Here is a 26,950-nt window from a genome sequence, read left to right as displayed (position 1 = left end):
AAGCCTGAATGTATAAGGAAGGAGTAGTTCCCAAAGGAGGAAAAATTGAGCGGCTGTTACCAAAAAGGGAGGCATAGATTCAGGGCAACAGAAACATATATATGTCCTGGAATCCATTTCATACCTTAGATAGGAAAGAATGCCACGTGTACAAATTCTTACTTTATAAAATAATTTTTTTGTATTTATTTATTTAAACTTTATTTATTTTGAGAGAGAGTGAGAGAGTGAGAGAGTGAGGGAGTGTGCAAGTGAGGGAGGAGCAGAGAAGGAGAGACAGAATCCTAAGCAGGCTCCATGCTGATAGTGTGGACAAGCTTCCCCTGATGTGGGATTCAAACTTATTGTGGTGAGATCATGACCTGAGCTGAAATCCAGGGTCCGAAGCTTAACCGACTGAGCCACCGAGGTGCCCCTGTAAAATAAATTAGAAAAAAAAAAGTCAGATGCTGACATTCAGTGTTAGTTGATACTTCTCACTTTATTCATTTATCTAATTCTGATCACATGTAGATTTTCATATTCCATTCAAACCAACTACAGCAAATATCATAACAATTACAAGGATTTTGTTCAGCTTGGTTATAAACATTCATTCACTTGGTCACTTCATTATTCAACACAGATTTATAATAGAATTTGAAAATACAGGATTCAATTTCTGACACTAAGTTGGCAGGAGGGAGAAGCAGAGTTGTTTTGTTTTTTTTTTTATTAAAATATTTTACACAACAGACTAAACTAGTGGCTTTTAAAGCAGTACTTAAAGGTGCCTAGAAGTTCCCAGTGGTCTTTGTAGACAGTGGGTAGATAGCCAACTGGTTGGGGTCCAGTTCCTCTCTTCCTCTACCTCTCCTTACCTGCTCTTGTCTTTTTTTCACCCAGTCCTCTCCATTTACTTCAACTGGAAGAGTTTCAATCTTGTTTGTTTGGTATCTGAGAAAGATTTCCTTTTATGAAAAAAGAGAAAGTTTTAAACTTACTAAACAACATGTTACTGTGTTACCATGTTAACTGTTAGTATACTTATTAGATTTATTAAATAAGTATCTTTCTAGTCCTAACCCCAGATAATAGGGAACGTGTCTCTGTAAGCATGGGAAGCTCATCTTCTTAATTAAAAAAAAAACACATTTTGAACCTATCTGCAATTAAATAAATAGAGAATGTTCACTGTAGATGAGGCTAGAGACTATTCCCTCTGAGGGAATATTAAGACAGATAAAAGACAGCTCTTTAGCTTAACTTAGTTGGAAAGACAGACCAAACCTATAAAATAATAACAACTCAACAGAATAACTGGTTTTAGCAGCCAGCACCAAATAATCATACACTGGATCACCTCGTCTCCATCTGGAGGGAGTTATAGGAGAGTTCCTGTATCACCAGCCCAGGCAGAAGGGGCCTTTTGATGATGGAATGTTCTGTTTGGGTTTAAAGTTCTATGAGTCTAGGGGCACCTGGGTGGCTCAGTTGGTTAAACGTCCAACTCTTGATTTCAGCTCAGGTCATGATTTCATGGTTTGAGAGATTGAGCCCCAAAGCCAGCCTTCAGTCAGTCTCTGCTCTGGGTATGGAGCCCACTTAAAGATTCTCTCTCTATCCCCCTCTGCCCTTCTCCACTTGCTCTCTCTCTCTCTCTCTCTCTCTCAAAAAAGTTCATGAGTCTAAAAATGTTTAAAAGTATATCAGAAAGTCCTTTTCTGTTATAGATTATTTCTGCATCTCCAAATTGTCCAAGTTCTTAAGTGGCTTTTGGATTTGGGGGTAAATACAAAAACAATATTTAAAATAATCTCATATTCCCTCTCTGCCTTTAATCTGACATTTCCAGGTCTGAAATGAAAAGCAAAGTTACATAATTGTATTCCTGTATATGGAGGGTGAAATGTTTTTATTTGGGCTGTCAAGAGGAAACAATGTTAAATTGTTAAAATAGAAATCAAAATTGCACAGAAAATTGGAGATTTTGTAGCTGCAGATATTACTTTGAGTTTGATCGCTGTCGTCTGCTGGGTGAAGTCTGACTTTATGGTTGTCCATTATGTGTGTGTTTGAAAGCTTGGTTCTGTCCTCCCTTCATTTAAAACATTCCTAAAGGCATTTTCCAGTGAAATCCCACCCAGTGAATTGACTCACATCAGAAGAATTCCAGAAACAAGAACAATTGTGCCCTTTCTGTCATTGATGTAATGGTGTTTTTCAGCATACTTTACTAGTCATGAGCGATATTTTGGCAGGCAGCTGAAATAACCCTAGATATCTAATTGCATTACTGACTTCCACCTTCCAAAGGGTACCTCAGGGGAAGAGACATTATTTTAGGAACATTCTTTATTTTTTAACTGGAGGATATTATCTGTTAACAAAATGGCAGATTAAAAAACAGACTTTTTGGGTTTTTTGCTTTGTTTTGTTTTTGATCCTGTTTTTGATTTTTTTAATGTTTAGTTACTTTTGAGAGGGGTGAAAGGGGTAGAGACACAGAATCGGAAGCAGGCGCCAGGCTCTAAGTTGTCAGCACAGAGCCCGATGTGAGGCTTGAACTCACGGAGTGCAAGATCATGACCCGAGCCAAAGTGGATGCTTAACTGACTGAGCTACCCAGGCGCCCCTGTTTTTTGTTTTTTATTTGTTTATTTTTTTTAGTGTGTCTGAGGAATACAACATATATTCAAAACACCCAAGTTCCTTAAAATAGATTGGTATAGAGCATTTTGAGAACTCCTGGGCTTATCCTTTTATGACGGTTTAAAATTGTGGGAGTATTGAAATGTTTACCAACTAAAGTGGCAGCATTGTCTTAAAGATATAAGTTTACAATTCTACACCTTACTTTTATGTGAAAATTTTCTAGAAATTATGCCTTCCTAAAAATTGAAAGAAACTCTTAATTTTGCTTAGTTTTGTTTCATTCCATATTAAATACACTGTGTAAAAGTTTCTATTTTGCATATTTTGTAGATCTCTTGAGGAACATTAAAAAGGTTTTTTTTAATGTTTATCTTTTGAGAGAGAGAGAGAGAGAGAGCACAAGTGAGGAAGGGGCAGAGAGAGGGGGAGATACAGAATCTGAAGCAGGCTCCAGGCTCTGAACTGTCAGCACAGAGCCTGATGTGGGGCTTGAATTCACAAACTGCGAAATCATGACCTGAGCCAAAAGTCTGACACTCAACCCACTGAGCCACCCAGTTGCCCCTTGAGGAACATTTTTTGATCTAGGATTTTCTTTTAGACCAGATAATTTGAAACTGAATATCTTATGTTATAAAGACTCTGTATGTTCTGTATAGTTTGCTTAGTTTCACTTCTCAGGTAAAAACGGTCTTTCTTTTGATTTGGCAATTTGATAAGCTTCATACTTGTTTGAAACTGAGGTGGGTTTGTAAAGCAGATTGTTTTACTTAAAGTAACCAGTGTACCCTCTTCTACCCGGTATCTGGAAGAATTGCCAAGAGAGTCCCCAACATTTCATTCAGGGGAAGAGTGTATCAAACTGTTAGTTTTATTTTTTAATTTATTTTTTAATTAATTTATTTTTTAGGGAGAGAGAGTGTGAGCCAGGGAGAGGGGCACAGGGAGAAAAAGGGAGAGAGAGGGGGGGGGGGGAGAGAGAGAGAGGGAGAGAGAGAGAGAATCCCAAGTAGACTCTACACTCAGCGTGGAGCCTGACATGGGGCTTAATCTCACAACTCTGGGCTCATGACCTGAGCCAAAATCAAGAGTCCGATGCTTAACCGACTGAGCTACCGAGGTGCCTTAAACTGTTAGTGGTTTGTTTTTTGTTTTCTTTTTTTTTTTTTTGAAGTCAAATTTGTTTTTTTCATAGTTCTAATGTTTTCTTCATTTATCAAGAAATCAACTCTAATGGTGCCTGGCTGACTCAGTCAGTAAGACATGTGACTCTTGATCTCGGGGTTGTGAGTTCAAGCCCCATGTTGGTGTAGAGGTTACTTAAAAAAGAAAAGAAAGAAATCAATTCTAGTCTCCTGGCCTCATGTTTTGTGCTAGTTTTAGGTTACAATTTAGTTTAAATTTTAGTTTAAAATTCTTTTCTGAAAGAATTTTTTCTTTTCTTATAATTATGGTGTAATTACAATTGATTAAAATAGTAAAGATGACTATTTTTTTTGGTCAGTGTTTAAGACAAAGTATTTTATGTATTTTCTCAACAATAAGAAACTGAAATATTTACCCTAGAGAGAGGCAGTGAAGATCTGAACAAGAGTTAAAAGATAATAATCATCTGAATGGTAATTACCATCAGGAATGCTAAACTACCTGAAAATAATCCTTGGCCTCCACCAAAAGTAAAGTGACCCACAAGCTCACCCATGGTGGGTTATTATCAACTGTTTTTAATGGAGCATAGTGCTTAAAAGCAGATGCTATGGAGGTAGAAAATTCTGGATCAAATTTCACACTGCTCAGACTGATCATTTGATACTGAAATAGCTATTTCATCTCTTAAAAACCTCAGTTTCCTCATCTGTGACATATTACAATGATACTTACAGTACGGCAGATCAAAATGGTACGTGTAGCACCTAATTCAAATCAGAGCTTGTGAAGACTGTATGTATGCTACTTTCACAGTCAGAAGTTGCTATAGTCTGGATGTTTGTGCCCTCCACAATTTATATACTGAAATCCTAACTCCCAGTGTGAGGGTATTAGGAGGTAGGGTTTGGGGAGGTGATTACGTCATGAGAGCAGAGCCCTCAGGGATGGGATTAGTGCCCTCGTAATAGAGACCCCGCAGAGCTCCCTCACCCCTTGTACCCTGTGAGGAAGTCTACAACCTAGAGGTGGTCCCTCACCTGAACTTCTCCAGAACTGGGACAAATGTCTACTATTTATATGCCACCCAGTCTGTGGCATTTTGTTACAGCAGCCCAAATGGCTGAAGACCGAAATAATCACCAATAACATATTGGCAAATTCCATTCTATTTTTTTCTATGGATATGTTTTTTATCATTGGAAAAGTGGTCCGTATAATGTGTATCTAGCTTTTAGATTTCAGTGTTCTCTTGTGAGAAATTTTGTTAGATGAGCTTTAAAAATCACAATTTAACAGACTAATATTCTATTATATAGAATAAGAATGTGACTTATTTAAATATTCCCCTATTATCAAATATTTAGGTTGTTTGCACTTTTTATTCATTATAAATAACATTTCCAAGAATATCCTTCTACCTGTATATTTAAAAGTGTAATGAATACACTAAAATATATAAATATTTTAAAAGAACTTGAGGTATTCTAAATGCTTTTCTGAAAACTTGTAGCAATTTACTGGCCCATCAGTATTGGCTTATAGATTTGTGAAGCCCAAATCAAGAATTTCTTTTTCATTTTGATCTATAATAAATGGGCAAATTCTCACTAATTTCCCCCATGGTTAACACACAGGCAAAAATCTGTCCTAGCTCATTATGACGTTTGACTGCATATCTTGAATTACATTAAAGTTTCAATAGTTATAATTCATTTCTGAAGGAATTTTAAGTGGCAACAGAAAAAGAAAGGGATTAAGAGAGTTGTATTATTGGCTATAAGAACTATATGGACTTAACAATGGCTAATCATTACAAGGAACACAAGAGGCAGGCAAAAAGTTCTTGTGTTTTCTGCCCTCATTTCAAAGGGGAAAGATAATGAGGAGAAGAGACTGGAGCATAATTTGCCCAACTGGTTGGTCCTTCATGTGGGGCATGTCTCCTTTGCATCATCATCCAAAACTAGCTTTTTGGCCAAAATATGTTTACTGGATGTCAGGTTTAGTGGAAATGTGGCCAGTGGAATTTATGTGAGAGGAGAACATCACACATGTGGCCCGAGTCTAGGATTCAGTCATTCATTCTTTAAATATTTATTGAGGACCAACTGGGTGCTGGGCCCCATTCTAAGCATATCAGTGAGCTAAAGAGATAAAAACTCTTGCCCTTTTGGAACTTGTCCTTCTGTAGGAGAAGACAATAATAACATAAGAAATCCATTTTATAGTACATTTGGAAGTAATCAGTGCGACAAAGTGAAATAAGGCAGAGAATGGGATAGCTTGGGTGGGAGTGGATGTTAACATTTTTAAATGGGTAGTTAGGAAAGGTTTCCCTGATCAGATGACTCTTGAGCCAAACTTGAAGGAGGTGAAGAAATGAGCCATGCAGATGCCTGTGGCAAGCACCAATAGGGGTCTAGGCATGTCTGGTCCATTGGAAAATTGGCTCTCTGAAAGTATTTGTGAAGAGGGTCCAAGATATGTGAGACAGAACAGATCCTGACAGAGAACAGAAAGCTGTATGCATGAGAAGCTTGACCCAAGAACCACTGAAGATGAGAAGAAAGATCCTACATGGCAGTTCATGCTTAAACTTGGTTCTGAATATGTCTAGAAAGAATTTTGCTGCCCAAGTACTACTGAGTTAACACGGAGTGTATCACAATAGGGGACGACCCATTTCCCTTCCTCCACAGACCTTGCAGAATGGACTATGCCCCTTAGGGTGCAGGGTGAGAAGCAGCAGTCACCACTATGGTATGATATCCCCCTCAGGGAACTTGGCCCCTAGCAGTGGGTTCTTGAATTGCGGATGCTGGTGGGGCTTGTTCTATCTTGTGGGATAAAGAACAACACCAGTGAAAAGTACTTTCTGCATCAAGAAAGCTAGAGGAGCTAAATGGTCAGGATGGCAAGAATTGTAAGTTAGAGACAGAATATGGCAAAGTGTGGTAGACATACAAGTAATGGAGTACAAAAGAAAGAGATCCCTTGGGAACTTCTACGTGTGTGTGTGTGTGTGTGTGTGTGTGTGTGTGTGCGTGTGTGTGTGCGCGCGCGCGCCCGTGCATGTGCGTGTGCATGTGTGTGTGTACGTGCACACACACACACACACACACTTTATAGGAGATCTAGGTCTGTGAGAGTAACTTATGTATGAAATTTATTTTTTCCAAGTTTTTTATTTAAATTCTAACTAGTTAACATACAGTGTAATATTAGTTTCAGGTGTAGAATTCAGTGATTCATCATTTACACACAACACCCAGTGCTCATCACAAAAAGTGCCCTCCTTAATGCGCATCATCTATTTAGCCCATCCCCCTCACCCACCTCCCCTCTGGTAACTATCAGCTTATTCTCTATAATTAAGAGTCTGTTTATTGATTTGCTTCTCCTTTTTTCCCCTATATTCATTTGTTCTGTTTCTTAAATTCCACATATCAGTGAAATCATATGGTATTTGTCTTTCTCAGACTGACTTCATTTAGCGTAATACTCTCTAGCTCCAACCATGTTGCAAATGGCAAGATTTTATTCGTTTTGCTGGCTGAGTAATATTCTATTACCATATATTCCATACCTATCTCACATCGTCTATGCATTCATCAGTTCATGGACATTTGGGCTCTTTCCATAATTTAGCTATTGTTGACTGAAATTTATTTTAACATAATTTGTCCACACAGGCAAACCTATAAATTACTGAATATTAGTATTGAACCAAAGTTTTGCCATAAATAGTTTCTCATTAATTTTTTTCCTTCTTTAGGTCAATAATACCAAAGATCAACAGTCAAAGCCAGTACTAATCTCTAGCAAGGAAGTGTGACTAGCACCACAAATCTGTAATTTAGCAAACTCACCTAGAAAAAACTGAATGTAAATGACCGCAACTCTTCTGTTATTTTTACCTGGTCATTTCAAGGCCAAATCAGCAAGAGAGATTTAGATAAGATACAAAGGATTTTATTAGTCACACCTTAGGGAGCAGTATAAACATCAGCGTATTTGGTGCCCTAAACCCTCCATTCTTACTGTGCGACCCTAAGGGATCCAGGTGATGCCCACGTGTATAGCTAAGTTGTATTATAGGATAGAAATAATGCACTTAGAAAATCTGAAAGTTGTATACTGAGAAACCAGCTTGCTGGCCCATTACTTGGGACGGGGATATCGTCTCTATCTTCCATGAGTGTTCACTACACAAATATCCTGGTGCAGGTAATCAGGAACAAAAGAAGTCAGTGCTTCTGCTGGCAAGATGGGCAGAAAATGAGAGACCCACAGAGAATTGTTTCCCAACAACATTAGCACCGGTTTCATGGAAATAAGCCAAAAACTGGAAAACAAACCTAACGCCTTCTCTTTTTTGAGTCTACATCATTCCTGAAAGAAACCCTGTCACTACTAATACATTCTCAAATTGCCATGACCTTCAGATTGCTAGCCATATCTTCTGGGGCAGTGTGGCCTTTTCTTTTGTTCTATTGAGGGACAGCCCCTGTGGGCATGTAACCAGTGCTCTTCAGGCATGTTAGGTGAGTATCTTGTAGAGACTGGTCTCTCTCTCATTATTTCCTTGATACATGCTGTTACATGTTCTGCAGAACCTATGGCATTTGGTCCTCAGTGGGCAGATCTAGCTATCTGGTTACCTAGCGTCGTGGGATGGAGTCTGAGATGGAGAAGAGATTGTTGGAAGGGAAGCATGACACAATGGCCAAATCATAAACCATAACTCCATTAAGTCCTATTTTCGTATTGAATAGGCAATGAAATTGTATTACCTGTCTCTTACAGTGGGAAGAAAAATCAATATGGGCTGTTTCTTCATGTGATGAATGTTCTTCTCCATTGTCCCTGCTGTCGCCCCCCGCAACATTTAACATTAGCATGATAAGAAACATTGCAAAGTGTGGGATGGGCCTGTGTCTTCAGAAGGTGATTTCTCATATCAGTCAGTGAGTATAGTTTTTAAAACAGCATTTGTCATTATGGCTAAAAATGTCTGTAATCAGGAGGGAGTAAAGCAACATTAAATTATTGAACAAAGATTTCTTCTACCTCCCTGTAGGATATCTAGAAATAGCAGTCAAGTGTGTATAATATAATAGAAAAAGTGCTAGAACTGGAATTCACTTCAGCTCCACATGGATTAGTTATGCGGTCTTGATGAAATTTAACATCTCTGACTTTCGGATGTTGATATTTTGAATGGGGAGGATAATCTTTATTCCATTCTCCTCATAGGTTCATAATAATTATTAAAATGAACAATGTACTATAAGCATATGAAGATGCTTCAGTAATCAAGTCTGATGTAATTGTGAAATGGTATTCCAATTATGGCAATATTTAAAGCAAAGTAGAATCTGTTCATAATATAGACATTGAAGCATGAGATCAGTATTCCTGCGAGTTTCATTTTTTTGCAACATAGGGAAAATAGTATGATTGATAACAAGACCAAATCCATGTAAGAATGAATGACATTCTAGAATATGTTAGGGTAATCTAAGTAACTCCTTTCCAACATTGTTCTCATTCTTCACTATCGTTTTTCTTAGTTGTTCAATCGCCATATATAACGAAGTGGTGACCAAACTGCTTATTCAAATTTCCTGGAGTCCTCTACCTTCTTCATCTCAAACTTCTGTGATAACATCACCCTTAATTTATGATTCTAGTCATAATGCTGGTGTCTTCTCTTTTTGACAACTGAGAAATTTAATAGGAATCAACAAATAAACTGGGGGTGGGTAGTAGAGAAAAGGGCTTTGTCTCTACATGTGACTAGAGCAATTCAAGCAAATCACGACCTACAAAGCAACCTACAATATCTGCTTTTGTTTTAATAAGACATGGATCCACAGTGATTCCATGGAAATAAGCCACCAACAGTGGGAATCAATGCGCACAAGTACTAGCTTTTTTTTTTAAACTAATTCACTCACCACTAACTTATGTAAGTTCTCATCTTGAAACTGATGATGGCTGACACAGAAATATTTCTAGGATCAAAACTGAAAGCAGGTAGATGCTGTGGTTGTGATACTAAGAATATCAAGTCTGCCTGAACTGAATACATGTTGAGGTTGCTGAGATTTGGTTCATTGAACAACTGGGTGACAGACATATAGTTCAGATATGACTGCGCACTTGGAATTTCTTTCAGCAACTTAACAGATGCTGTGTGTGTGTGTGTGTGTGTGTGTGTGTGTGTGTGCATGTGTGCATGTGTGCGTGTGTGTGTTTGCAGGACTACTACCCAGCAGTTTAAAACCCAGTTAGTTTAAGAGTCAGGTGTTAGTTCTTTTCTTGGATATCGGGAACCAGCGGTCTCGCTGGAGTGGTATCAGCTGCATTGGAGGGAAAAACAGAGTGACAAGAAAGGTAAAAGGAAACTGAGTGAAGAAGCTTAGTTGAGTCCCATTTCTTGGATAAACTTAGGTCAGTCAAGCATTCCAGAGTATCTGCTTGCTAATACTCAACTTGGGCAGGTCTGAGTCACCCTTTTGGATATTATATAATGCCTAGACTAAGTATTCTTTTTTTTAAATAGATTTTTAAAGTTTTAATACAGTGAAATCAGTGCCAGGGTCATTTTAGCTCCTTTATTGCCAACCTGGGGGGCAGAGGCTGCTTCAGTTTCACTGCCCTTTCTTTGGCTGTGATGACCAAGATATGAAAGTATCTGCTGCATCGAACTTTAGACTTCACATTATCCTTATTTTTCTTGACCTTGACAGTGTTGGCATCGCTTCTTCTGGCTTTGAGCAGAAGGTCCTTGATTTCATCAGTTTTGTGAGGCATGGCTATGGGGAGCACAGGAGAACATGTGCCTGGCGCAGTGAGCTGCAAGGCTGGGGTAGACAAAGTATTTTTGAGATCACCAACTTTCCTGAGCAATGGAAGATCATGGTGGAATATGTGAATGGTTTAAGTTGGTAGCTGTCAAATTTTAGCATGTGACAGAATCATCTAGTGAACCTTTAAAACAGATTGCTTGGCCCTATTCCCAGAGTTTCTGTTCAGCAGGTCAGGGGCGGAGCCTGAGAATTTACATTTTTAACAGGTTCCCAGGTAATATAGATACCACTGGCTAGAGGACCACACTTTGTGACCCATCAGAACGGCCTTGTTTCCACGCATGTATGTTATAATAATCCTATCAAACTACGTCTTCAAATCACTATGAGTAAGCTCCATTCCAACCTCCAACCCCTGCCACCCTCAAATAATAAATGGGTGTGGAGTTAAGTATAGCTTTTGAAAGTGACCAGTGGAGAGTCATGGAAATGAAGTCCATGCTCAGAGGGAATGCTGTTTTTAGTTGAGAATCTAGCTGGCTCATTTTCGAATGAGCTGAATTCTAGTGTTTGTGGTAGAGACTATGAAACCCAAGGTCCTTTGATGACAAAAATGATGACAGCCTAACCCCCCACCCAGATGATTATCTTCACTTTTAAGTATACCATGTGGAATTGAGTGGACTCAGAGAAGAAATTAAGAAGGATCCTGCAGGACAAAGTGGAAAGCCCAGACAGCAGGCAGGCACATATCCCCTCTCACTCTGCAATAGACTCCAGAACTTTTCATTCAATCATTTATTTACTCATGCAATCATACATCAAGTGGTGGTTGACTGGTAACAAGGTAGACATAGTTTCTGCTTTTGTGGGGCTTACCTCTTAGTGCAGGTGGGGGGAGATGGAGAGAGGAAGAGAGAGCGAGAGAATGAGCATGGATTTAGATTGAGGGAGGGAAGAGGGAACAGAGACAGAACATGAACAAATAAATAATACAGAAAAATATCACATAGCATAAATAAAGTGCAGAGAAATAAAACAGTGATTTGATATCAAGAGACAGGTTACAGAGTGGCTATTTTGGATTGGATGTTTGGGCAGGTCACTCTGGATGACACTTAAGCTGTGATCTGAATGACAAGAAGGAGCCAACCCTGTGAAAGTTCAAGGGCAAAGAGTCTTTCAAGCAGTGCAGTGCTAGTACAGTTAGTGTAAAAACCTCAAGGTGGGAGTGAGCTTGGTAAATTTAAAGAGTGAAAGATCACTGCGGCTGGATCTTCCTGGGACATAGCGTGAGTGATGCCAAATGAAAGTGAAGGACAGGGAGGGGCTACTCTAAAGTCATTGATGGGATTTGATTGTAGGTGTGATAGAAAAAAAAAAAAAAGCAAAACTTTGGCTAGTTGTGATCTGATGTGATTGGTATTTTAAGGCTGCAGTGGACACAACATCCTACAGAGCAGGGGACCAAGTGGAAACAGGGGAATGGTTGGGAATCTATGTCCATAGTCCAGGAGACAGATGATGGTGGTACTGACTAGGTGCTGTGAGTTGGAAAATAATCAGATTCTGAAGAAATTTGGTTGATGAAGCATTACTGATAGAACATGTGTGGGGAATGTTCACTAGGGAAACAGAGGCACTAAGAGTTACCTCGAAGGTCCTTGCTATTCAATAATGTGATTTGAGGACTAGCAGCATCACATCATTTGTAACTTATTATAAATGCAGAATCATATGTTATAACAGAGACCTACAGAATTAGAAGACCTCCAGGTGATTCATATATATATTAAAGTTTGAGAATTGTTTCAATGTCCAGGGAGAATAGTGCTACTTACCAAGATGGAGGTTTCTAGGGCAGGAGTCAATTGGAAAGGGGAAAAAGGAACCACACTTTCTCTTTTATGTGTGTGAGTTTTGAAAGATTTATTTGGCATATAAGTGAAGACCTCAAGAAACAGTTGATTATATAATTTGGATTTCTGGGAAATGATCAGGGCTAGAAATAAAGATGTGGGATCCGTTAGCATTTGGGTGGTGCTCACTATCTAATAAGCGAATGGGCGAGCTCACCGGTGAGAGTGTGTAGATGGAGAAGAGGGTCAGGAAGGAGCTGACCACTACAAAGTTTAGAACCCTAAATTTTTTTTAAGAGGAAGAGACAGAAAAGGAGACTGAACAGAGTAAAGCCATGAGAGCATGGTGTCATGGAAGCCAAGAGAAAAAAGCGTTTCAACGAAAGGCAGTCAATTGTGCCAAATAATGCTGAGAGGTTGAGGGAGAGAACACAGAGAACATGGAGGTCAGTGGGGACTTTGGCCAAAGCAGGATCAGCATGGTAGGAATGGATGCCTTTGGGATACACAGAGGAGAGAAGTTGAGGTAGGTGAGTAGAGACAGTGTTTATGAATGGTGTTTTCAAGCTTCTGGGAGATAATACAGTTGTGTTTATTTCACTTGTGCTCAGAAACCAATAATCACTCTTTGTTTCTCTTTCTACCATAGCGGAACTCCTAACTCTGTCCTTCTAGATGTGTGGAGTACAAGTACGCAACATCCTAGCTACCGCCTTCAGGAAACTCCTGATCTAGTGAGAGAGATGCACACGAATAGGACAATGCTCTGAGAACTCTGTATTAGAATTTCTGGGATTTATGGGGCTGGGAAGAGAGTTCATATTTTTGCTTGTATCATGCTGGACACATTGCATGTGTTATTTGATTTAACCCTCACTACATTCCTTTGAGGTTTTCCCACTTTTATCCATGGGGAAGTGGGAGCTCGAAGAGGTTCAAGACTTGGCTTTTGTGTCAGAACTAGTTAATGGCGAAGCTAAAATTTGAATGGTGATCAAATTTGAAAATTTGGTCAGTTCTGCTGATCCCAGTGCTATATTCTTTGCAACATCATGTTGTTTTGCATGGTGGGGGAGGGAACAAATAAAAATTATGCTTAGCAAACTGTGAGTCATCCTTCACACATTGCAGTACAAGGACTCCTTACTACAGCAGAGTTGAACATTGTACAGTGTTTAGGGATAAATTTCCAAATGGTGAAAATTTCCCCCAAATCCCATTATATCACTCACATGTCCCTGGGGAATGTTCACACTATGAGAGCCACTTGGGTATTGAGATCAGAGGAAGACATGTCAGAATTGTGTCTCCCTTTTCACTCAGAGAAACACAATTATTGAAGGAACTCATCTATAATACTATTATTATTGGCTATGTGCCTATGGTTTTATTACTGTAAGTTAAATATATATATGTCAGTTATACCTCAATAAAAAAAATTGAAAATACATGGGGCACCTGGGTGGCTCAGTTGGTTAAGTGTCTAACTCTCGGTTTTGGCTCAGGTCACAATCTCATGGTCGTGAAATGGAGCACCTCGTTGGGCTACTCTTGGGGGTGGAGCCTGCTTGAGATTCTCTGTTTCTCTCCCTCTGCCCCTCCCCACTTCATAAAAAGTTTTTTAAAAAATAAAAAAAATTAGATAACATGCAATCTAATAAGAGTTCATTAACATTAACTGAAAACTCACTATATATAGTCAGTGTACTAGGAATATTACATGCACAGTCTTTTTTAAAAAATGTTTACTTATTTATTTTGAGGGAGGGGAGGGCAAAGAGAGAGGGGGAGAGAGAATCCGAAGCAGTCTCTGTACTGTCAGAGCAGAGTCCCACGTAGGACTTGAACTCATGAACCATGAGATCATGACCTGAGTCAAAATCAAGAGTCGGATGCTTAACTAAGTGAGCCACTCAGGCACTCTTATGTGCACAATCTCATTCAAATTTTCATCGACATACTAACCTGTGAGGTAGGTATTTTTATTCTACCTGAAGGAACGACTAACTTTCCTAAGGCCATAGAGCTAGTTGCTTTCCCAGCCCCAAAGAACTCCTACGTAAGTATGCCTTCCACTTTGCACACGGTCTTCCTGGCTGGCCATCTTCTGTGGGGGCCAAGCAGATCCTCACTGTTATTTAACTCACAGGTTAGGGCTTCCTAACCATGCGGCTTGCCCAGTTCTTGCTAGCAGTAGATTTTCCCTTTATCTGCATCTCGAACATTCACCCCTTTCTTTACTAAGGCTCTCTAAGACTCGCTTTGCTTCTTCAGTCCCCACTGGAGCTTATTACTATCCATGGATCAGTTAGGGAGTTTGCATGACTGAGTCTGTGAGTAGGAAACAAACTTCTTCTGAAGTCAGAAAGTATTAAAGACCGCATGATCTGATTTAATATAAATATAACAAACACATTCCTGTCTAAATAAAAATTAGTTATTTGCCTTCAAAGTTTTCAGAGCAATAGTTTTATAAGTTTAATTTTTTTAATGTTTATTTATTTTAGAGAGAGCAAGTGCAAATGGGGGAGGGCCAGAGAGAGAGGAAGACATAGAATCTGAGGCAAGTCCAGGCTCTGAGCTGTCACTACAGAGCCTGACATGGGAGTCAAACTCATGAACCGTAAGATCATGACCTGAACTGAAGTTGGACACTTAACTGACTGAGCCACCCAGGCATCCCAATTGTTTTAAATATTTAGTTGTTTGCAAGTACCCTCTGAAAGGCTCAATCGAAATACTGCTTAGCTCAATTCAGATATAATTTGATATTTGTATTAACATAAGCCCCAAGATTCTGTATAACTTCTGTTTTTCCAATCCTCTCCAGTGGCTCTCTTTGGACAGTGCCATATTTCTGCAGCTAGCTAGTGGGCATTTATACTGGTGCTTACTTGGATAATGCAAACCTGAATTTCAGGGTTTTACCTAAGGTTTTTTTCCCCAACCCTCTTTGACTCTAGCTTTGGTTTTGAATGCCAATGTTCTGTTTTTGGAAATGCCCTGGGCATTGTGAGGGACCATTGTCTCCCAAGTTTCTTTCTTGGTGGAAAAGAGTATATGATGTGATTTAATTCACTTATTTCAAGATCAAAGTATAAAACAAAAGGGAATCAACAACGAGAAGAGGAGGGAAGTTGGAGATCAGTGGACTGGAGTGACTTCTGAAACTTCATTTGTTCACTCTCTTGTATTTGGAGCTAGAAAAAGGTAGCAATGACAGTTATATATGGGAGTGCATCTAGTGAGATTTGGCTTGGAAATTAATTCTGACAAATTGTTTTGGACCAGATAGGCTAGGTAATATTGTAGCAGCAAACAACACTAAAATCCCAACGGTTAACCAAAATAGTATAATTTTCAGTCATGCAAACCTTCTGCTGGCCCAGGCATCTCTCCGGGGGGGGGGGGGGGTCCTCTGTGTGGAAACCAAGCATTCTGGGCTGTTTCTATCCCATGACACTTTTCTCTCAACGTGGGGCTTTAGGGTTTGTCTAAGCAGGGAAAGAGAACATTGGGGATTATGCATTGGCTCTTAAGTGTTTCCTCCTCAAAGTGACCTCTGCATCCCAATCCACTGTTCAGAATTAGTCACAGCCCCGCTCAACTGCAAAAGGGGCTAAGAAACATAGTTTTCTATAGGTCTAGGAGTGGTTGGGAAACGAAGGTGGACACTAGCAACGTCTATTATGGACATCTGAGGGAAATATTCCTCCAAGCCTCATATTCTTTGACCTTCAGATGCTTAGGGTACATGACGTATGGCTTTAGGTGGGAGAGTGTGTGGGCAGAGTGATAAGAAATTTGTCCTATTTTGAAGACACCCACCGATGTCTTTATCCCTAAGCCTGCATGACGAACTTGCAAAAATTTTCTTGTATGCCATCTTGGCACAGAGACCATCAAAGAAAAACAGACTAATCTCCTTATAGCCGTGAGTAAATAAATACACTTTTACGAGATCTTTTATAAGGTAGTCAAGGACTTTGAATTGAGAGCCTAGATCGAGAGCCTCCTAGGTACAGAACAGGCAAGTGCGGATTTATGTATGTATTTTTAATTCTTTTTCCGTTTCTTCCAAGGTTTGTTATAGGAGTTACACATTAAAATAGAGTCTACGCAGCAATGATGAATCAGAAAGGGAATGTAGAAAGCTCAGGCACATACACAAAGGATAAACCATGAAGCTGTGAACCTTCTCTGAAGGGCAGGAGTGGGATCTTTCATTTAACACATCTCAGTTTGTTATCCTGGGAGCAAGTTTGATACTAGCTTCTCATTATGGGAATAGTGATCAGGCCCCACTGCCTTACAAACATCATATGTATGGGTATACAATCTCACCTCTAAAATTTCAAGGTAATAGAAAGTAATCTAATTATGTGGATAATTAAAAACAACCAAGTGCAAGTTTAAAACTTGTACTTTTATGACTGCAAAGGAGGCTATCAAAATGACAGGGTGTCTGGATGTGATCGTTGCACGCACTCAGATTAAATGAGTGCATTAGTTGATTGTTTCTGGTATGAAGATAAGCAGAGAAAAGTATAATAATGTTGGCATTTAAGTGGACCTAATTAGGCTTCAAGTTTAACACTCCATTAAGATGAATGGGGAAGGGTCACCCCTGTTCAAGCTGTGGCATTGTCTTAGTGTGTCTGGATTTTGCCTCTGAAGACAACAGCCTGTCAGCATACGTTCTCACAGTTACCCCTGGGAAGCAGACTGGAAATTTCATTCTTTTAAAATTAAATCTCAGATTCTGAAGGCCACAGTGAAATCTGCAAGGAGACCTTAAATCTTCAAGTTCTGCAACTATAGTAGTCAAAAACAACAGCAGTAATGATAATGCTTTCCCTTGTCTATAGGAACTTTCCTGTGCAGACTTTAGTGTTTCCTGAATATGATCTGGTAAGACTAACCACCTCCAGTTTACCACTAAAGGACCCTACCCATAGAAGGAACGAGTGACTTGGGTAAAGTTACACGGCATATCACGGGGAAAGCCAGAAATAACATGGAGGGACCACTCAGGTTTTGTGGCAGTAGTTTGTTATCCATCAGGGAAAGGGAATAAGGAATACTGATCTCATCTACTAAACTGAGTGCGCAGGCATTTGAAAGAAACCCCAGGAATCAAAGCAGAGAACAGCACATGTTTATGGGGGAGATGCCCAGGTAAGTCCTATCATCCCGCCAAATGGAAATTTGGCTCACTGGTGTGTGAGTAGGGGAAACATTTAATTATGACAATGGCCAAGGTGCATGGATGTGATCTGAAAGTCATGAGACCCTGGAGCCACATTCAAAATCATCAGCCCAACAGCCACAAGGTTACCCTGTGCCTTTCAGTGACTGGATTTGGAAACTAGATGTCTAGCTATTGCATAAGGAGAGGTCACATATGTTTTGCGTTGAGTGGTTGGGTAAAGGTTGTCATGGTTTTCTGATTCTTTGGAAGTAGTGTGGCTACATCTCTACTGCAATCTCAGGACTGGCAATTTATAATTCTGGTTGTGCTATAGACTTGGTGCATGTCATTGAACAGTTTTTTCTTGCTAAAATTCAGTTGTTTCTTTTTAAAATTAGTGAGATGATATATAGCCTGCTTATTCAAATTCTATGCCTTGTGGCTGTGTTATTCAGTTAGATTGTAGAAAGGAAGTTTGGGTGTACGACTGGTGACTACATCCAACCCTTTTCTAAATGTGAAATCATTATAAATTTTGGAATTGCTTAAATGGTTCTAATTATAATAAAATGATGGCAGTATGTTTTTACTAAAAATAAACTGTAGAATCATCGACCTTCGGCTTTAGATGGAAGGAAATATGGTTCCTTAAGCCAAATTCTTACCAACGCTGAGGTTCATTATTTCAGATCCCTGACTGATGATATGCTTTAGCTTGAACACCTCTAATAATGGGGAGTTGAGAATGGGGCAATCATTCCATATGTTGATCATCTTGAATTATTAGTTCTTCTCACTCTGGCTTGTGATATTCTATAGCTATTGATACTAATCTGGACTCTGAGAATACAATGTCTCTTCCTTCCTTTGGATACCTAAAGCAAGTGATCACGTTAGCCCCTTGGTCTTCTCTTTTTCATTCATTATAGGCACACGGAAGTTTCCAGAAACTTTGTTTCAAATGTTTCCCTCAAACTTTAATATTACATGAGGATTCAGCCTAGCTTATAAATGTTCTATTGTATGTCATTAATATTTGCTTATTCACACTCATTAAGAACAGGTAAGTTAGTATTTGGAATGTATTTTCTTTATATATATTTCAGTTTTTTTATATATATTTCAGTTTTAAGTTACTTTTGCTTTAGAGAAAATCAAATTCACTTGGGTTTATCCTAGTTAATTAAAACATTTATTTGTAATAATTATTTGTAATAAATTTGCTTCAAAATGAATCACTAAGTATCATTTCCAATAACGCACCGACAAGATAAAAACCACGTAAATGGCACAAGAAAATAAAAAGTAGAAAAATAAGCTAGAACTGGGTAAAGTTCACCATATAAAATACAATCATGAGGTTATTATATCCTTATTTGTGGTGGGTCCAAATTTGATTCTGAAGTTGCTAGCAGCCAATTCAAAGAGAGAAATAAGAACAGTTAGGAGACTAATAGCATCTAAAGTGTTTCGAAGACAATTGAAAGAAGCTCGATGATTCCTCACGCGGAGTCCTGAGAACATATTCTCCTGAGGGTGCAGACAGATGGCTCTCTAGGATGAAGTAGGAATGTCTTCAACAACATTTTTGTTGTGAATTCCACAACAGATTTCATAGAACTTTTCCACGATACACTGATAAAATTCCCATGTGCAAGTGCCTGGTACTTAGTAAGTGATTGTGATGGGTTAAACTGTGCCCCCCAGCTAAACAACGTAAAAGTCCTAATCCCCTGTACCTCTGAGGGTTACTTTATTTGGAAATAGGGTCTTTGCAGATGTAATCAGGATAAAATGAGATCATACGGAATTAGGATGGGCCCTAATCCAATGTGACTGGTGTCTATAAAAGAGAGAAGAGAGACAGGGACATAGAGGGAAGACAGCCAGGTGAAGACAGAAACAGAGATGGAAGTTGTGTGGCCAAATGCCAAGGAACACCTGGGGCTATCGGGAGCTGGAAGAGACCAAGAGGCATCCTCCTTTAGAGGTTTCCGAGGGAGTGTGGCCCCGCCAACACATCAATTTTGGATGTCTAGCCTCCAGAACTATGAGAGAATACATTTCCGTTGTTTTAAGCCACTCGATTTGTGATACTTTGTTACCTAGGCAGCCTTAGGAAACTGATAGAGTGCTCAGTACATATTTATTAAGGTTTGGGTGAATTTTACGGACCACTTGACTAACAGGAAAGGGCCGCTCAGAAATTTAGAGACTGTTATAATCAACTAAGAAAAAAATCGACATAATCTCACTGGCTATTTTTACATCCATTTTTATTTTTACTAAAGTCAGTATTTCTGCATGGAAGATTTGTTTATTGTGGAGTTATAATTAATCACCCACAATCAGGAGGTTTAATGTGTAGATTTGGCCACTACCTGGTACCATTTTATCTCCCATGACATACAGCTCTTCTTAGAGCTTTGTGCGGCATCCAGCCTATAGTAGGTATTCAAGACATGTTTACTGGAATTACATGGTGAACACTATTATTACGTGATTAATAATGAGGGTAGAGGAAGCTCCTGTCCCCAAGTGCCATTGTTAGAAAGGAGGCATATTACACCTGTGTATTTTAATTAGCAGTGTCACAGGAGTCCTTTTATCTACCCTTGTGAATTTTACTATGTATGGGTGTTTCTGCTGCTTTTTCCTTAGTCCTTTTCTCAAAACACATGCCCATGACTTCAATCCTTATCATATCCTACTGTCTTTAAGAAGTCAGATGAATCAATGACTCCTGAAACACTGAGAAGAAGAGAAAATGAAAAATGAGCCAACAGGCAAAACAATGTCCTGATTCTGGTTGGAACACAGTCTACCAAAGTTGTTGGAAGGCCAGTTTCAGTCTCTTGAGTACTGGCTTCCTTCCTACTCTATCCTCAAGGCAGTCAAATGTTATGATAAGGTAATGACAGCCACTAATGGGTCATATGCCCACTACAAATTATGAAAGCTCACCAAACTCTATGATGAGCCAATGTGGAGAAAAATTGTTCACGTTCTTTTCAGTAACCTCATATTTTATTTGAAATGATAAAACTTCCAAGAATCATTGAACTCTCATGAATAATGATACTGTCGACTTAAAAAAGCAGAGATGAAGTGTCTCAAGTTTTCAATACAAGAGTCATCATTCTGGACCTGAGAGGAAGACATAAAAAAAAAAAAAAAACAACCCAAAGAAACAAAACAAAAATAGAAAACCAAAAATGTGGTGGGCAATCTCTAGGGGACCCATGGAAAAACGAGTGCATGAATGCTCCCGTGTTTGCAGAAAGTTCTTTTCAGTTCATCTGTCCTAGGTTTATCCCACCGGCGGCTCCCCCCACCTCGTCAGAAATAGGATAGAGCACAATCTCCTAACTGCCCTGCCCTTGCAACTTTCACAGGTTCTCTCCCCCACCACCACCAAATTTGAGCTGAGGCACTTTTCCTTTCTAAAGAGCAGCATCTGGCCTCTTCGTGCGCTCATTTGCATGCCAATACTGGATTGCTCTCCCAGCGCACAGCTATTTAATAGTGGTGCTGGTGTCCGAGCTCTGGGAACAAACCAAATGGTTTGGGTGTGCTTTTGTGTGCAGTGTGGGTCGTTGCTACAGTGTGCTTATTAAGAATAGTACACATTCATTATAACAAGATTGCTCTTTTGCTCAGGGGCCATCACGGCGCATTCTGTAAATGAATTAACAGTAGCATGCATTTGTGTATTATGGGCCCAGAAGATGCATTTGTTTATTAAATAAATCTGCAACACAGAAAGTATAGTTGAAAAAAAAACTAGAAAATAGAGTGCGCATGTACAGTAGCTATTTTTTTTTTTTAAACCTCAACGTCTTGGCGAGTTTTCCTCCTTTGTTTCTTTTAAATTACCAGACATCACGGGCCATGCTATAGACTACCAGCCTGCAAAAATTGATGTTAAAAAAAAAAAAAGAAACCAAATTTAAGTTACAGGAGCACAAAACATTTCCAGAAGTGGTTCTGTAAATAATCACATACCTTTAAAATGATTTAATATTCTAATTCTTTTGTTTCTCTTTAAATTCTTTTGTTTTTCTTAAAATCATTTATTATTATTATTATTATTATTTTCCTTAATTTTTATTTTTGGCCGAAATTTAGCATGCACCACATATATAATTTTCCCAGTTGAATTCTGTTCTCTGCTGAAATACAAACTCTGCTTTTGGGGGCATTCATCTAATATTGATCCATTTATTTCCAACCTTTTGGCCCAGGTATAGCTACTACAAGTATATTAATATACATGAGTCAGGCTGCTGGATTTTATTCCTGTTAACTAATGATTTTTTAAAGCCCAGTGGCAGTGCACAATTGCACTGAGAACTCAGAGTATGGTTTTAGATGTTGCGATTTGGTATTTCTTTCCATTTGTATTTTGTATCTTGCTGTCTTTAATACATAATCTGATATGTTGCGCACTGCAAGTGGACAGAAAGAAAATGGAAATATTTCAAAATCCGAAATGCTGAAAGAGTCTAAAGCCACAGCAGGGAGAGTTGGAAATCTGTTAAAAAGAACTGAGGAAAAAAAGGAAAGAAGAAAGTCATATTCCCAAATTTTTGAAATACTTATGTTATTTAAAGGACAACTGTGTTTTCAAAGGATAAACTAATTTCGTATTTGATTTCTTGAAAAAGTTTCCATAAAATCCAGGGATAGTAAGTAAGTGAAATTTGACAAAATACTTTAAAAGGCAAAGTGTGGTAGAATGAGTAGATTAGGATTTCACAGATTTTTAGTTTAGCAAAAGATCTATGACACTATTAAAAAATACCCAGCTAATTAGTACATCTGCAATATAAAAAATGTGTTTTGTAGGAAACATGGCAGGACTTATAAAAGATATTCCGTGTGTGGCAAAAATACGTAGCTGGTTGAAGCAGGATTCCACTTTTCTTTCACATGGAATCTTTAATGCTTAGCATTTTGTCCTTAAAGAATAATATTCAGCTGTGCTATTTACTGGGGAAAAACCCCCCAACAAACCAACAACCTACCATTGTAACAATTGACTTGAGAATTATGTAAGGGAGAAGAAAAATATTCGCAACTCGATTTCTTTTCTTTCATCCTTTTTCTTGGGGAGGGGAGGGTAAAAAGCTCTATTTTCCAGAGCATTTTATTTAGTCCACTGCAGCTTTTAGAGAGGCCAGCCAATCAGAAAGTCTGTAAGGGCCCAGGCCCAGACTCAGTGCTGAGCTCCAAATGTGATTCCAGTCCTGACAGGGGGATTATAGGAAACAGATGACTTACGCTTCTAATTTGTGGCCTTAAATTGCAAACAGAATTTCAGGAGTCGAGCAGAGTAATAAATGGCAATAGAAAAAGCCACACACAGCCAAATCAGTATGTGGTGGTTGTAGGTTAAACTAAATGGGAAGAGACAGGTTATGATGGTTCAGTGTATTACAGAGAAGAAAGTCTTAAATTACCAGTGCTGAGAGGTATTGCTGTACAGCAGACAGCGCTGCGTTGTGCAGTCTACAGATATCCCAAGCAGAACAATAAAAAAGCAGGTTGAACGTAGAACCTGTTGCTGGAGGAATCATTTTTCCCCCCTCTTTTAGAAATGGAAGCGGTGTTTTATGTTTGTTTTGACCTCTGCTGTATACTTGGCCCCTTAACATCTGTTTTCGACCGTTGCCGTTTTTCACACCAAATTAAATGTCGAGGAGTCAGATAAAATAAGTCCAAAATATGTCCAAATTATTTTTGTTGACTTCCAACAAATGTCTTAGTAACTCTTTTCACATGGAACGATACCATTTAAATGCCAACGTAGGAAATTATTTTCCTTTCAACATTTTAGGAGCTGAAGAAAGGAATTTGGAGGTGTGCTTAAACTCGGGAAATATTGCATTGGCCTTTTTGGTAACTTGCACGACTGTTTCAGGCTTGCTTTGAGGCTATTCTGCCATAGGAAGTTATGTGCGTTTGTTGGATGGAAATTCCAGGGAAATCGTTTAACAACGGCATAGAAAAAAGCCATTATTCAGAACTCCTTCAAACCGTAAATACCAGTTAGAATCAAAAGCGATCTACTGTTTATCATATGGAAACCAACATGTATTTGTTTTCCTTCGTAACCTCTACGTGTATGTTTCTGTGTGCATGTGTGTAAGAGAAAGAGTCAAGGCTATAATGACAACTTTTCATCATCCTAAGAAGTTTGACGATGTTACACCACGGTTAAGTCTGTGGTGTAAGAATTTAACAAATGGCATCACATTTTCAACATCTCATCTAATAAATATTTTAATAGAGGTAAACTGTTGGGAAAGAATACTATCTTCTTTTAAGATCCAATGTGTCTGTATATCAGAGATTGGCAACTAATTCATGATAAAGATGGATTCAAAAATAATTACCCCATCTTATATTATTTACTGCCAATATATCAAAAGAACACGTTCCCAAGTTAACGATGGAAATAGGGTTCATGTCAGTTCACGAGACTGTGCTCAAAGTGGAGCCATGTAATATCTACAGTTTCTCTTCCCCTGTTCTATAACAAATTATCACACTAAAATTTGCATTTTTTAACAGTTATATTGCCTTTAAACTCGAGCTTTTTGTTTTATATGTTGAAGAAAAGTTGTTATCTGATGGAGAGGTAACCTGGGGAACATGAACTATTTTCATTGTGCTCTTAAGCAAGTCTGTTGATAATTATTGAAGATGACCGGCTAAATAGATTTTGATTAATCACTTGCAAAAATGATGCTTGTTAGAACCACTTTATATTCCGTGTCATGGGGATGATATCAATGTAGGTTTTAGCTATTTCTTTGTAGATGGTGTTTTTTTTTTGAATCACCTGGCAAAAAGAGAAAACAAACCTTAGTTGAAAGCTTTTGTCTCCAACAGAAAACTCTTTTCATGCCTGCCTTTTTTTTTTTTAAGAAGTGCTCAATTATTATTTGTGTCATAGTGGGAACACTGGGTCTCTATAGGGCCTGAACCTTTTCAAACAGGAGATAGCTTTTGTTTTTGTACCCCATCAACACGGATTCACCTAATTAAATCCAGTATCTCTGGCTGAAGCAAAATGATTTGTAATAGTTCTTTGGAGTTTACTTAATTAGTTTCGATGTCTTCCGTGTGGTAAATGTGGTGATATTTTATAAAATGGAACTGAAAAAAGAGGAGGCAAAATGCACTCTTACAAGGGATGAGGGAAAGGGAGGTGAGAGGGAGGGCAGACCAGTACGACCAAACATGAAAGCAAGGTGTAGCTCCAACGCGTGGGCTTGTAGACCCGAGTCATTCATTAGTTGAGATCATCAAAGCAGATCTGACCTGGAAAAAGGCTTCCTGTCAAACGTAGGCCTGGGCATCTGTCAGGGCCTCAGATTCGACACCTTGATCAGCCCAAGACACTGACACCATTTTCTTTAACAAACACCAACAGCTTTTTTCTCCTTCATTTTAACATCTCTCAGGGGTTGGATTCCCTTTCTTCTCCCGCTCTGTAGAGAGTAAAGGGAGCTTGTTAACTTGCTTAGATATTTTGACTGTGGATGCTCTTTGGCCACTTGCCTGTGGTAACAGTGTCAAAGCATAACTTGGTATAATTGCGAGATTTGCAGTCAGAAGAGTGTTCTGTCTTTATGTTCAAGCTGCTGAATAAAAAGGAAGTGTCACTTTGGAAAATCGTGCAAATTATCCTCAAAGTTCAGGCAAAATACATAATACAAAATACATACCTGGTATGTCTTGTGTTCATTGCCAGGACACGGAAGAGTAAAAGAATGGGGCTTTAATTATGTGAATTAAAAGCTATAAATTCCCATGTTTGTTATGCTGAGACTGGCTGGTGCACAATAACATAAAATTAAACTTAAAAGGAAAGCAGTAGAACGGGGCTCTTTACAATTTAAAAAGTAACTGAAAAGCATTAAAAATTTTAATTATCCATTGTGTCACAATTTATATACAGTATGGATTAGAAATGACAATTTTTGATGGACCTTCATTTAATAGAGACGTGCATAATTTACAGACATTAGCAATACCCATTCTGCAAGTGGAAATTAGGATTGCAGTGGAAGGTTTATCTTATTGATGGGTAATAAGAGATGGCAATCTAAAACCAGATTTATTAGGAAATGTACTTTTAAAGTGACAGAGTTGTGTTCACTCTGTATTTTCTATGTTTCCAGAGTCGTTTTAGTAGGGAAACTGCAAAATGGGGATTTGCGGGGTTTTCCCCCCTTAGTATATAACGATGTGAAATTTGAAGCGAACAGGGACTATAGATGTCCCTCTGGCCTTTTCCATGCAAGATGCGGGTGTGCACATCTTCGAGGATAATCCTTACAGAATGAGCGCCAGCTGATCAGTACGTAACACTGGTAGGCACCGGGGCTGGGGCTGCCAATGCTGGCGTTTAGAACGAGAAAAACGATCCTTCTGGTTAAGTAGACCTTTCCTGTGTCTCACAAACTGTACAAAACCGCGTGCTGCTGGCAGGTAATGGCTAGTAATTAGCGTGGCAGGCAGGTAATGACTTGAAATCACCTGCTAATTGTTTCTGAGTGCTCACTTTCAAAACTCTGGATGAGGGGGAAAGTTGTGGGGGGCTTTACTGATGGGAATGGAGAAAAGGGGAGGGACACAACCAGGGAATCTCTTTCTGAACAGGGTATCTCCCCTTTTGTTGCTTATTTTACCCGCAGGGCCTCTCTGAGGGACTCCGGAGAGGCACTGAGAATTGGCAGGTTACTTTACCAGCCTGCTGCTCCTACTGGGAAAGATGGTGCCTGTGGAGAAATCCTTTGCTGCTCTGGAATCCAACCAACCTTCTTAGTTTCAGCCTCTGCACTAGAAAATTGGGAGGGAGAGAGTAATGGCAGCTTGTTTGTAAAGAAAAATGAATTACACAAAGCCAGATTTTACTTCCCTGACATAACCTACTTCTTTCTCTTTTGTGAGATTTCCCCAACATCATGGAGAGCCCTTGGTGCTGATGCAAGAGCGGCCGGGCAAAGAGCCTATGCCAAGTTGAGACTGGATCACTTGTCTAAGGATCCTATAAATGCTTCAGACAAGCGCTCACACACAGAAATCCATACAGGGCACAATTGAGTAACATAACTGAACATTTTGAGAAGGGGATGGAGGGAGGGGGTCATGGTGAGCCGGAGAGAATGTGGCTTCTCTAAACTTGAATGAGGGGTGCTTGGGTGGCTCAGTCGGTTAAACATCCGACTCTTGATTTTGGCTCAGGTCATGGTCTCCCAGTTCTTAGGATTCAGTCCCACATTGGGCTC

General features: G+C 39.1%; 1 protein-coding gene and 1 long non-coding RNA gene across 2 annotated transcripts in view; one reads left to right on the top strand and one right to left on the bottom strand.

Annotated features, from left to right (window-relative positions):
• The window catches only part of LOC109270672 (uncharacterized), a 79,071-nt gene extending 52,121 nt beyond the window's left edge, over positions 1–26,950 (top strand). The window contains exon 6 of the long non-coding RNA XR_008424581.1: positions 26,357–26,950. This is a non-coding gene — a long non-coding RNA (uncharacterized LOC109270672). The remainder of the gene's footprint in view (positions 1–26,356) is intronic.
• LOC109269695 (60S ribosomal protein L38-like) lies at positions 10,390–10,602 on the bottom strand. Its single transcript, XM_053909061.1, has one exon. The coding sequence runs from the start codon at positions 10,600–10,602 to the stop codon at positions 10,390–10,392; it is 213 nt and encodes a 70-aa protein (XP_053765036.1).

The sequence above is a fragment of the Panthera pardus genome, unplaced genomic scaffold (assembly GCF_024362965.1).
Source record: "Panthera pardus isolate Hobbes unplaced genomic scaffold, ASM2436296v1 HiC_scaffold_10, whole genome shotgun sequence".
NCBI classification, from domain to species: Eukaryota; Metazoa; Chordata; class Mammalia; order Carnivora; family Felidae; genus Panthera; species Panthera pardus.
The sequence above is the reverse complement of the archived record's forward strand: the minus strand, read 5'-3'. Positions and strand labels throughout refer to the sequence as shown.